This window comes from Nannospalax galili, unplaced genomic scaffold, assembly GCF_000622305.1.
Source record: "Nannospalax galili isolate Female #2095 unplaced genomic scaffold, S.galili_v1.0 scaffold39, whole genome shotgun sequence".
NCBI classification, from domain to species: domain Eukaryota; kingdom Metazoa; phylum Chordata; class Mammalia; order Rodentia; family Spalacidae; genus Nannospalax; species Nannospalax galili.
The window spans coordinates 4714378-4726256 of record NW_008346683.1 but is presented as its reverse complement, the minus strand read 5'-3'; the positions used below and the strand labels follow the sequence as shown (position 1 = coordinate 4726256).

At 38.4% G+C, this 11879-nt stretch overlaps 1 protein-coding gene across 1 annotated transcript in view; it reads left to right on the top strand.

Moving 5' to 3' along the window:
- The window catches only part of Tmem263 (transmembrane protein 263), a 15344-nt gene extending 4157 nt beyond the window's left edge, over nt 1-11187 (top strand). Inside the window, exons 2-3 of the mRNA XM_008843118.3 lie at nt 6927-6993; nt 9802-11187. Coding sequence (XP_008841340.1) covers nt 6933-6993; nt 9802-10088 — 348 coding nt within the window. The 5' untranslated portion in view covers nt 6927-6932 and the 3' untranslated portion in view covers nt 10089-11187. The remainder of the gene's footprint in view (nt 1-6926; nt 6994-9801) is intronic.
- Nucleotides 11188-11879: the final 692 nt, after the last annotated feature.

Here is an 11879-nt window from a genome sequence, read left to right as displayed (position 1 = left end):
ATATATATATATACATGCATGTATTGCCTGCATGCCTGTGTTGTGCAATGCCTATGGAAGACAGAAGAGGCTGTCAAAGCCCCTGGAATTGGAGTTATAGACAGTTGTTAGCTGCCATGTGGGTGCTGAGATTTGAACCTGGGTCTTCTGCAAGAACAGTCAGTGTTCTTAACCGCTGAGCCATCTCTCCAGCCCCTATTTTTTTAAAATAATTTTCTTATTTATTTTTATTTTATGTGTATGAGTGTATTGCCTGCATAGTATGTGAGTGCATCCGTGTCATGCAATGCCACGGAAGTCAGAAGAGGGCTTCGGATTTTTTTTTACTTCATGTGTTTTACCTGCATGTATGTAAGTGTACTGCCTTTGGAGGTCAGAAGAGTTCATTGGATCCCCTGGAACTGGAGTTATGGGCAACTGTTAGCCACCATGTGGGTGCTAGGAACCAAACTGGGGTCCTCTGCAAGACTGGCCATTGCTCTTAACCACTGAGCCATCTTTTCAGCCCTTCAGCTGAGTCTGTTGTTGTTTTGAACCAGGGTCTCCCTGTAGTCACAGCTGGCCTGGAACTCACAGTGTAGAACAGGCTGGTCTCAATCACAGACTTCCATTTGCCTCTGCCTCAGGAGTGCTGGGATTAAAGGCCTCATCAATTGACTCTTAAATACAAGCAATCTAAGGTTATAAGTCTATTTTCATCACTGTTTGGTATGAACACATCACCTACTCTTCACAGATGCAGCTGTCCCTGAAAGCCACTGTCAGAGCCTCAGGTTGAACCTCAGACTTCTTGGAAAGTACAGTCTCTTAAATACAGTTGCCTGCTGAATGTCTCCTGTGGATGCCCTGAGGGTATCTCACACAGCTTCCTGCTGATGCTCAGAAGGCGTATCTAATACATTTTGTTCAAAAGTCCTTGATTTTTTTGCTGGACTTGGTGACTTGCCTTTAATCCCAGTACTCAGGAGGCAGAGTCAGGCAGATCCCTGTGAGATCTGGGCCAGCCTGGCCTGGTCTGTATATCGAGTTCCAGGCCAGCAGTGGCCAGTGGGAGACCCTTTTCAAAAAGACAAAAAACCCATAATACCCTAAAAGTAATACCCCCCCCACACAAAGTTCCTTGTTTTCTGATGAAATAGTTTCTTTTATTGTACCATCTTCGTTATCATCTCTGCATATGGAGCTGCTCACACTAGAAAACATCTGAGATTTCCCTTTCATCTCATTTTCTTACCAAGTTTACTTCATAAAGTTCAGATATTTATCTCCATCAGACGTGAAGACTCTGAAGATGGTGTAGCTTACAAAACCAAGGCCTGTTCTCATGGAGCTCTCATCTAATTGAGAGACACAGATCTACATATCAAGACATAATATAAAAGCTATTGAAAAAATAGTAGGGTCAAGTAAAAATGGTAAGAGTGGTAGAGAGTGCTTGTAAGATAGTAGACATCTTATAAGGAGATACTTGCATAAGGACCTGAACAAAGAAAGCAAGCTATGTACAGATCTTCAGGAAAGAAGAAGGGATTCTGGCACTGGTGATTTAGTGGTAGAGTACTGCCTAGTATACACAAGGCTCTTGATTAAGCCCCCAGTTACCCCCACCCCCATAAACAAAATGGGAATTCCGTAATAGAGTGAAATGAACAAGAGGTAAAATGGTAGATGGTATCAGAGTAGGTTAGACGGCTGGCCCTAAAGCCAAAGTATGAGGACTCTGGATGTTATTCCAAGAAGCAAAATGAGAAGTAGTTGGAGGGTTTTAAGAGAGAGATAGGACTGGACTGAAGGGCGAGCAAAGATGGATTCTTGAGACAGATTTTTATAGTAGTACAAGTAAGATTACAATGGTTTAGGATAGACAGTTCCGTTTTCTTGTGGTGCTGGGTTCAAACCCAGGGCCTTGTCTATGATAGTCGAGAGCTCTACAGTGAACCACATCTCCAGCCCATATGGATGGTTTAGAGACTAAAGCAATCGTAGAACAAGTGGCAAGAGGTGCTCATTTCCTGAATTTCTTTAGGCAATAGAATTTACTGGTGCTTACTTAGATGGGAATGTAAAAACAGGAATTCAAAGGTCGTGCTAGGTTTTTGGCCCAAGTGTTTATTTAGAGAGCAAAAACTGACAGATCAGACTGTTAATCCCACTCATGGACTAGTAAAGTAGTCACTTAACTATACTTTGTCTTCTCTTTGTTCTTGCTGTAGTCAGTTTTTCAAAAAACTTTACTAATGTGTTTTATTTTGCTATTGATGACCTCTATCTAGTTTCCTGTCAATGATAATGTCATTCTCTCTCTCTCTCTCTCTCTCTCTCTCTCTCTCTCTCTCTCTTTTTGGCTGAATAAAACTCCATTTTGCATATATACCACATTTTCTTTATGTGTAGATGGGCATGTAGGTTGACTGTGTAACTTGGCTGTTGTGAATAGTTCTACAGTAAACATGGGTATACAGGTATCTGTTGTATGATGATGTGGGTTCTTTCAGGAATATCTTCCTGGACCATATATGGTAGTTCTATTTTTTGTTTTTAAGACTTTTGAAATCAATACAGTTGGAATTATAGTCACATCTATTTTTAAATTCCAGTTAAAATACTTAAGATGAACATGCGGGTAATGGCACATGCCTGTGTTTCCTAAACTTGTGAGATTGAGGCAGTGAGTGCCAGGCTAGCCTGGGCTACACAGTAAGACTCCCCCTCTCCCTTCACCTGTATACTAATTTCCATAATGGTCATACAGTTTACATTCTCACCAACAGTATTTTCAGCGTTCCTTCCTTCTCCCCCAGTCCTTGATAACATTTCTTGTTTGTTTTCTTGACAATAATAGCCATTCTGACTGGGGTGAGAAGGAATCTCAATACAGTTTTACTTTGCATTTCCCTGATGGCTAAGAGTGTTGAATACTTTTTAATACATTTGTCATTCTTTTGTGAACTGTTTAGTTCACATGCCCACTTAATTGATTGGGTTATTTGTTCTTTTGATGTTTAATATTTTTGAATTCTTTACGTATTCTGACTACTAATCATCTGTCTCATGTCTAGTTGCCAAAGATTTCCTCCAGTTTTGTAGGCTTTCTCTTCACTCTGTTGATTGTTTCTTTAGATGTGCCAAGGCATTTTGCTAATGGCTTTTTTTTTTTTTTTAAGGGAGGAGGGCCTTCTTTGGTTCAAAGGTTTAGTCCATCATAGCAAGGAAAGCACGACGGAGTTAATGATAGGGAAACTTGTAGCAGAGATGCCACCTGTGGAGATGGAGGAAGCCTTAGTTAGTTCTTAGAGCACAAAGCTGACATTGTTAGTCTGCTCCCAGTTCCTCATTGCCTAGCCACTGAAGGATGAAGTCAGTTCATGTTGTTTAGATTAATTTACATGTCTGTAGGCTGTCATAAACTGGCTGTGATCTACATGTAGTGGTAGTTTTTGGATGTAAGATAGATACAGCATAGAAAATATTTTTTAAAAGGAGTCTAGGAGGAGGAGGATGTAAAAGTATTTGGGATTTATGGGGTAGGGATCAGAAAGACTTGAATACAGTTGGAATTACAATCACATCAATTTTTAAGTTTCAGTTAAAATACTTAAGATGAATCTAGGGGTGGTGGCATATTCCTGTCATCCCAGCACTTTTGAAAGTGAGGCAGGATTGTGAGTTCCAGGCTAGCCTAGGCTACATAGTAAGACCCTGCCTCAAAAAGGGAAAAAAATGTATATATGAATATAATTCCCCATATTTCTGTATAGGCTACCTTAGTTTCTGTTGATTGGCTAGGTGACCTCATGGGTTTGTGTGTGTATAGGTATGTGTATGTAGATTTGTGTGTTATATAGTGGGATATAATGAACAATTGACACAGAAGTGTCTGTCCTCTTGAAATTAGCAGTCTATTGGGGAAGAAAGTGGCTATATTTTTTTCACATCTTTTCACAGAAGACACAGACATTCTGTCATTTCCTGTATGTTTTGCTTTAGAATTTGTTAAAATAGTATTCTTTCTCATTTTACTGTTAGGGCTAGAATTTTTTTTTTTTTTTTAAACAGGGTCTCTCTGTAGCTCCAAGAGTCCTTGAACTTGCTATGTAGACCAGAGTGGCCTTGAACTCACAGAGATCTGCTTGCCTCTGCCTCTCGTGTGCTGGGATCGAAGGTGTGTGCCATCACACCCAGCTCTGAAATTTATTTTTGTATGTACGAAAGTGTAGCATGTGCATGCAGTACCCTTTGAGGTCAGAAGAGGGCATTGGGCCCACAGTAACTGGAGTTATAGTCAGTTGTTAGCCTCCATGTGGGTGCTGGGAACGGAACCAGGGTCCTGTGCAAGAGCAGCCAGTGCTCTTAACCTCTTGTCATCTCTTTAGCCTCTTGGCTGGAATATCTTAATTTCTATTTTAAATCTCTTAAATTGCTGGAATTTAATGAAGTTATTTTTTCCTCTTCCATATATAACAAATTGGGATTCAAACTTGGGCTAAGTATGCTGTATAGTTTGCTGTGCACTGACCATGATCATAAATATAAATGGAAATAAATGTGGCTTTCTAGTTTGAGGGAGTTTTAAAACTAAGTCAAATTGGCGATTGAAGAGGTGGCTCAGTAGTTAAGAGCACTGGCTGCTCTTGCAGAGAACCCAGGTTCTGTTCCCAGCACCCATATAGTGGCTAACCAACCATCTGTAACTCCAGTTCCAGATATCTGGCACCCTCTTCTGGCCTCCTTGGGCATTGGACAACATGGGCAATGCAAGCAATACACTCATACATGTAAAATAAAAAATAATAAATAAATAAATTAAGTCACCAAGAACTTCTTGCAGTAATGTACCAGTTGATATTCTTTTGGTTTTTCTGTACAAGATAACATGGCTTTATTATTACTGTTTTTTAAACATACAGATGATGTGTTAAATTCACATCAGACGAAGATAAGATTAGGTGTTGCTGTTGAGTATCAGTATCTTGAATCATGATTTTCACTAGAACATCAAAAAGATGTTAAACACATGATCTGTGCTGTTGGATTTTAAGGCCCAGTAGTCTCTTACCTTAGGATTTAGGTTGTAAAGCCATAGCACAATGTAATGTACACAGTTAAAATTATCTTTGAAAATATCCCATTTCTCACAGTCTGCTTCTCCACCCGTCACTTTAAAAAATATTTTATTATTTTTATTTTATGTGTATTTTTAAAGATGTAAACAGAACACCTGAATGTTCTGTTCAGTGCTTTCCACTGGCTTCCCATCTCACCCAATGAAAAGCCAGTTTCCACCATTGCCTGCAGGGGCTTTTGTGATCCAGACCCTGTTCTTTGATTGCGTTCTCTCCCGCCCTTTGATGTAGTCTCACTTCATTGGCTCTTGCTTCTTGCTGTTTCAGGTAAGTGTTCACTTCGGCCTTTTTTCTTTCTATCTGTTCTGCTCACTGAGGTCTCTTCCTCTTTACCCTTACCTTCTTTGGGATGCAACAAAAATGAAGCTTTCACAGACTATCCATTTAGAACATCACCTTCTCCTCTTCCACTTCTCTTCCTTTAGCACTTAGCACCATTTGACACACAATAAGGTGCTAATGTAGTGTCTTCCCCAGTACGTGTGGCTGTTTGATCCTGGCAGGGATTTATTGCCGTATTTAAATTATTGCTTAGATGAAGTAGGTGCTTAATTACTATTTCTTTTTAAAAACATTATTTTTGTGTGTATGAGTGTATTGCCTACATGTATGTAAGTGTACTTGTGTCATGCAATGCCCAAGGTCAGAAGAGGGTGTCGGATTCCCTGGAACTGAAGATACAGATAATTGTTAGCCTCCATGTGGGTCCTGAGATTTGAACCTGGGTCCTCTGCAGGAGCAGCCAGTGCACTTAATTGCTGAGCCATCTCTCCAGTCCCTGTTACCATTTCTTGGTGTATTAAAGTACATTGTAAATTTTCGCAGTATTTGTGATGCAGGTACACATGTATGTGCATGCACATGGAGGGTGCATTCTTCAACCAGTTCTCTGCCTTACTTTTTTTGAGACATGGTCTCTCTGAACCTGGAGCTCACAATTAGCTAGACTGGCTTGCCGGCACAGATTTGCTTCCCTAGCACTGCTGAGATTGCAGGCACACATCCAACTTTTTTTTCTTTTACGTGGGTACTAGGGATCCAAGCTTGGGTCTTCATGCTGTGTGGCAAGCACTTTACTGACTGAACCATCTCTCCAGCCTCCCACATTATCCTTTAAATACCTTACGTTTATGCATGAGTATAACAACTTAGGGTAGAGACACATAACAGTTGACTGCTGGACTCACAATCCTAATTTTCTGTCCAAGCAAGACCGTAAAGCATGAAGAACATCTTTAGAACAATCTTAACTTTTCTTAGCCTTTATATAGTCACATGATCACAAAAAAAAATATTGTAAGACAGTAAAGGAAACTGGGAAAAGGAGTTTTACTCATGTTTTCTTCACCAGAGTATAGCTTATTTTATTTCTTAAATTTCTTTACTATTTTTGCTTAGAATTGTTATGTTTTCCCCCCACAAGTTTGCAGTTCTGTTGATACCTTTATTCATAACGCTTAAGTAAAAAATGTTTGCTGATTCATATTGCTGGTATCATTTGTATAGAGAGGGATGTGGATTTTTCAGCTGTTTACAGTTTAAGTTGAAGAGCAGCAGGGACAACATGGGAGAGCTTGCACCATCACTCTTGCTCCTCAGTGTTTCAAATAATTTACATTGTCCACGGATATAATTTCAAGTCTTTTGTAAACTCTACAGCTTGAAATAGGATAAGATGAAATGCTCTTGTGGTAGGTATTTAAAAATGTTGTCTGTATGAATAAAATTGTTTAACGTAATTTAGCCTGTGAGGAGTGGTAGTCTCACTTTGAAATGTGTTTGTATGTTTGTTTTGTTTTATAGGAGATCATGAGTCAGGCAGATAAAAATCAAGAAATGCCATCATACCTTAGTGATGACCCTCCAGAAGGTAAGCATGTACCTCTGACACCAAGAATGGAAGGAGTGTACTAGTAAGTGAAAGCTCTCATCATTTAAAAAAATTACGGAATCATCGCCAGTTTATCTGGTCAGTAAATTGAAGACAAACATTTTTAGCCTCTATAAAAAGAAGTACATACCTTGGTGAATTGATGCCCAATTTCCATTATATACGTTGATTTTCTTTTCACATTTTTAAGACCATGTCACAACCAAAGAGGGTGTAAAGGGTGGGAGGTACAGGATGGACTGTTTATTTTTAATGTCCTGTACACCTTAAAAAAAAAAAAGGCTAACTCAAGAGGCCTTTTTTTTTTTTTTTCTGTTAAGTTCTTGTTTCTTGTAACATTATAGTTTGGTCTCTCTCTTTCTACAGTAATACATAGCTGTGGGGCTTGCTTAATTTCTAAATCATAACTCTTAGCTTGAAAATTGTGACATTTCTACATTCACTTCCAAAAGCCTCAGAAACACTCATTTGTTCATTCTCCCCCAGTGTCCTGACTCTATACAGAAAATGACTATAGTCATATTTGAGTTATTATCTCTCTTCCCAGTTCTGTTATCCCTGTCCCAATTTTTCTTCATATATTGGTAGGCACAAACAAAATTTTTTGAAAAATGAAAACAGGACATAAAAAATAAACACATAACTACACATACAATAAAAATTTAAAAAAAAGAAGAAAGAAAAGTTAGGTCTCATTGAGAATGAAGTTAGGATACAGGCCATCCAGAGTATGATTGTCCAGGAAGAAACAGAGCCTCAGGAGTGTCTTACACATCAGCTGCTAAGCAAGGGTAACTGCACAGCGCATACTTTATGTCATGGCACTTACAAGTACACTATAATTAAAGAGATGAGTGTATTAATATTTATCTTGTTGAGAAAAATCATCTTCAGTAAAGGCCTCTGAACCAAATTTGGCAAAGCAAGATAATTTTGCTAATGACGTATTTGTTGTGATGTACTCCTCTGTTACCCTCAAATTAGGGTTTTGCTTTTCCTCATGTTTTTGACCTTGATGACATAGTTACCCATTCTGTCATCTTTCTGTCATGATTTTATAATATATTCAAATGCTTCTGTGTATCTTAAGTCCTTTATTTTAGCCATTTAAAAATTTTATCAATTATGCTTAGTAGTTTCAAAACATCTGTATTTTTCAGACAATTTAGCCATTGCTATATCCTAATATCTGTGCACTATTTTGTTGTATTTTAAATTAGCATACAAAGTATTAGGTGTCATTACAGCTGATTTTCCTTCTCCCATACTTCTCAACCCTTTCCATCCTTGTCTTCCCCTCTCCCATCTCCTTTCTGCTTTTCAGGTCACATGTCCTTTGCCCCCCCCCATCCCAATATCTTTTTTACCCTCTTTTGTTGTCCTTTCTAGATTTTTAGGTTTTATACATATTTATTCCTCTGTGTACATGCGTGTGCATGTGCATGTGTGTGTATTATAAGCTAGGATTGAATATGAGAGCATGAGGTTACTGTCTTACCAAGTTTGGGTCTCCTTGCTTAATAAAATACTTTCCAAAGCCATTCATTTTCCTTCAGATTTTATAATTTCATTTTTCTTTACAGCTCAGTACAGCTCCAGTTGTGTAGGCACCACACTCTCGTTGTCCCATCGTCTGTCGGTGGGCATCTAGGCTGCTTCCATTTCCTTGCTATTGTGGCTAGAGCAGCAGTAAACGTGGATGTGCAATCTCTCTATGGTAGGATAGAATCCTTTGGATGTATGTCGAGGAGTGACATAGCTGGGTCACATAGTAAGTCTATTTTTTGGCTTTTGGGAAGTTTCTATATTAACTTCCATAATGGCTTTACTAGGCTGTATTCCCATCAGCAGTGAATAAGGGTTCCATTTTCCACACATCCTCACCAGCATTGTTACCAGTTTTGATGAAAACCATTCTGACTGGTGTGAGATCGTATCTCAAAGTAGCTTTAATCTGCATTTTCTTGTGGATAGGGCTGTTGAACATGTTTTAAAATATTTATTGGCCATTTGTGTTTCTTTTTTTGAGAACTGTGTGTTCATTAACCTGTTGATTCGCTGGTGTTTTTGTGTGTGTGCATGTTGTGTTTAATTTCTGTACTTGAAAAAAATTTTGGGATATTAGCCCTCTGTCTCAATAGCTGGCAGAATTTTCCTCCTATTCTGTAGGATGTCTGTTTGCTCTTCTGATAGTTTCTTTCCCTGGTCAGAAACTTTTTAATTCCATGTAATCCTATTTGTTAATTCTTGCAACTATTTCCTGCCTAGGCACTGTTTTGAATATTAAAATTTTCCCACTTAAAATGTAAAGTCTCCAAAATAACAAAAAAAATTTCTTAAGATAAATTTGTGCCTTGTGGCTCAGAGAAGTCTGATGTTTAGAACTTTTCCTTTTCCCATTATACTGTACCCTTGGGGCTGAAGAGGTAGCTCAGCAGTTAAGAGCACTGGTTGCTCTTGCAGAGGACCTGGATTCAAAACCCACATGATGGCTAACAACCATCCGTAACTCCAGTTCCAGGGGATCCTATGCCCTCTTCTGACCTCTGCAGGTGTTGCATGACACAGGCACACTTATATACATGCAGGCACAGCACTCATACACAGACAATAAAAATAGTAAAAAATTGTAAATACTGTACTCTTGAGCAAGAGCTCCTTAATGTTTTTTAGTCAGTGTAGTTGGCCTCGTCAAATCAACCTTCTGGTTGTGAGGAAGGTTACTCAGTGAATGTGTACTGTTCCTATTAAGACTTGTATTTGACTATCACTATTTTCTCTCATTAGGGTCTATGAAAGATCACCCGCAGCAGCAGCCAGGCATGTTGTCTCGTGTGACTGGAGGAATTTTCAGTGTTACAAAGGGAGCTGTTGGTGCCACGATTGGTGGTGTGGCTTGGATTGGTGGAAAGAGTCTGGAGGTGACCAAAACAGCTGTTACAACTGTGCCTTCCATGGGAATAGGGCTGGTGAAAGGAGGCGTGTCTGCTGTGGCTGGAGGTGTTACAGCTGTTGGGTCTGCTGTTGTAAACAAAGTGCCCTTAACAGGAAAGAAGAAAGACAAGTCTGATTAAAACATGGAGATACACTTGCTCTCGATAGCACTATGATGCCAGTGGCATTGAATTGCTAAATTACAGACTACAACCAAGTCAACTATTTTGGACATTTATCTTCTAGACTGCTGTGTTGAAAGTATTGATGACTGGCTTTCATTTAAAAAAAGAGACCAATACTAGCACAGTGTCTGAAGTCGTCTCATGCTTAAGTTCCAGCTTTTTATCTGGTAAAACGTTACACTTACTGAGTTGTAACTGAAGATATGGTATGCTTCAATATTTGCTATGTCTTTTCAGTTTGACTAAAAATGTGAACGTTCAATTTAGTAGATGATCTTTACAGTTCCATATGTACAGTGTGCCAGGTAACTCATATGCCCTTACAAAGGGTATCTTGAACTACATAAACTGTACCTTTGATGTGCCTAATAGTTTCAGATGTCTTAGTTTTTTATAACTATAATGGTTTAGGCCAAGAGGCATTCTTTTCTTATTTAAGCTGGCAAAAGTAGCAGGAATTCAAAAGTTTAAAAGATACATGATTTTATGATACTGTTGTTTTTTGTTAGATATGCATTCTCTTCATTTAATCATTGATGCCTTACAAAAGAAAACATCTTTTCTAATATCTTAAATATGTGCAGTTCTTAGAATATCAGTGAATTCTTTTAAAGGTTGTGAAATTAGTTTTCCTTCTTAGAATCTCAGGAGTCTTGAGGTAAAGGCATTGCCTGCTGCCAGCAGCTACGACAGTGCTTGTTAACTGTTGTCAGTGGTTAAAATCAAATTGTCTGCTTTAGCCTGGGTTCACATTCCCATCATTAGTACACCTCACAGTGCCTATGGAACATTGCTTAGCTGATGAAAAGCTGTGTTGGGAGAGTTTCATATTAAGGAGGAACAAATAGTAATTTTTAAGAACTATCTAAAGCATCTACAATATAAAAAGAATCCTTCATGCCTATTCGTCTTTTAGGATATCTTAAACTATCAATAGAGTAATTCCTTTAAAAATATAATAAAAAGAACCACAAATATATGAGGACTGACTTTTGAAATGAATGAAATGGGCTCCATATATTAGTTTGGAATAAAAAAAATACATAAGTACTTCCAATGACTGACATAAGCTTTTTTTTTTTTTTTTTTTTTTTAAATAAAGTAGGGTCTCATGTATCCCATGCTGGTCTCAAACTGAATATGTAGCTAAGGATGACATTGAGCTCCTAATCCTCCTCCTTCCCCCTCTCAAATTAGGATTATAGGTGTTGGCCACCACACCCACTTTGTGATGTTGGGGCGAGATCCTAAGGGCTTCCAGCTTTGCTAAGCAGGGGCTGTACCAACGAAGCTATATCCCCAGAACAATTCATTCAGACTTTGAAAACGTGTTCTCTTCTCACCCTTAAAGCAGCTGTAGCTCATACCATTTTTCAAGCCAATTTCAGGTAGGGAGTTGACGTTTTTGATTATAAATGGTAAGTGTGTCGTGTCTTGTTAGTGTGTCATATCTCATTCATTCTCATAGAATATCACTTAGACTTTCATTTCTTTAATTTTCAGCTTCATGGAAATTTAATGACTGGCATATATATATTATATGTATATACATTTTACATATAATATATATGTTCCTCTTATAATCCAATGTGAAAAATCTTAATTTTCTTTATACCTAAGATTAGCTATTTGTCTCTATTCTGCCCCTTCTAGCTCCATGAAGAGAGGAAGAAAGTGGTATGTTGCTATAAGTAAGTCAAAATTTAGTCCCTGAGAACTTGAGTAGATCACTCTAGCATGGAGACT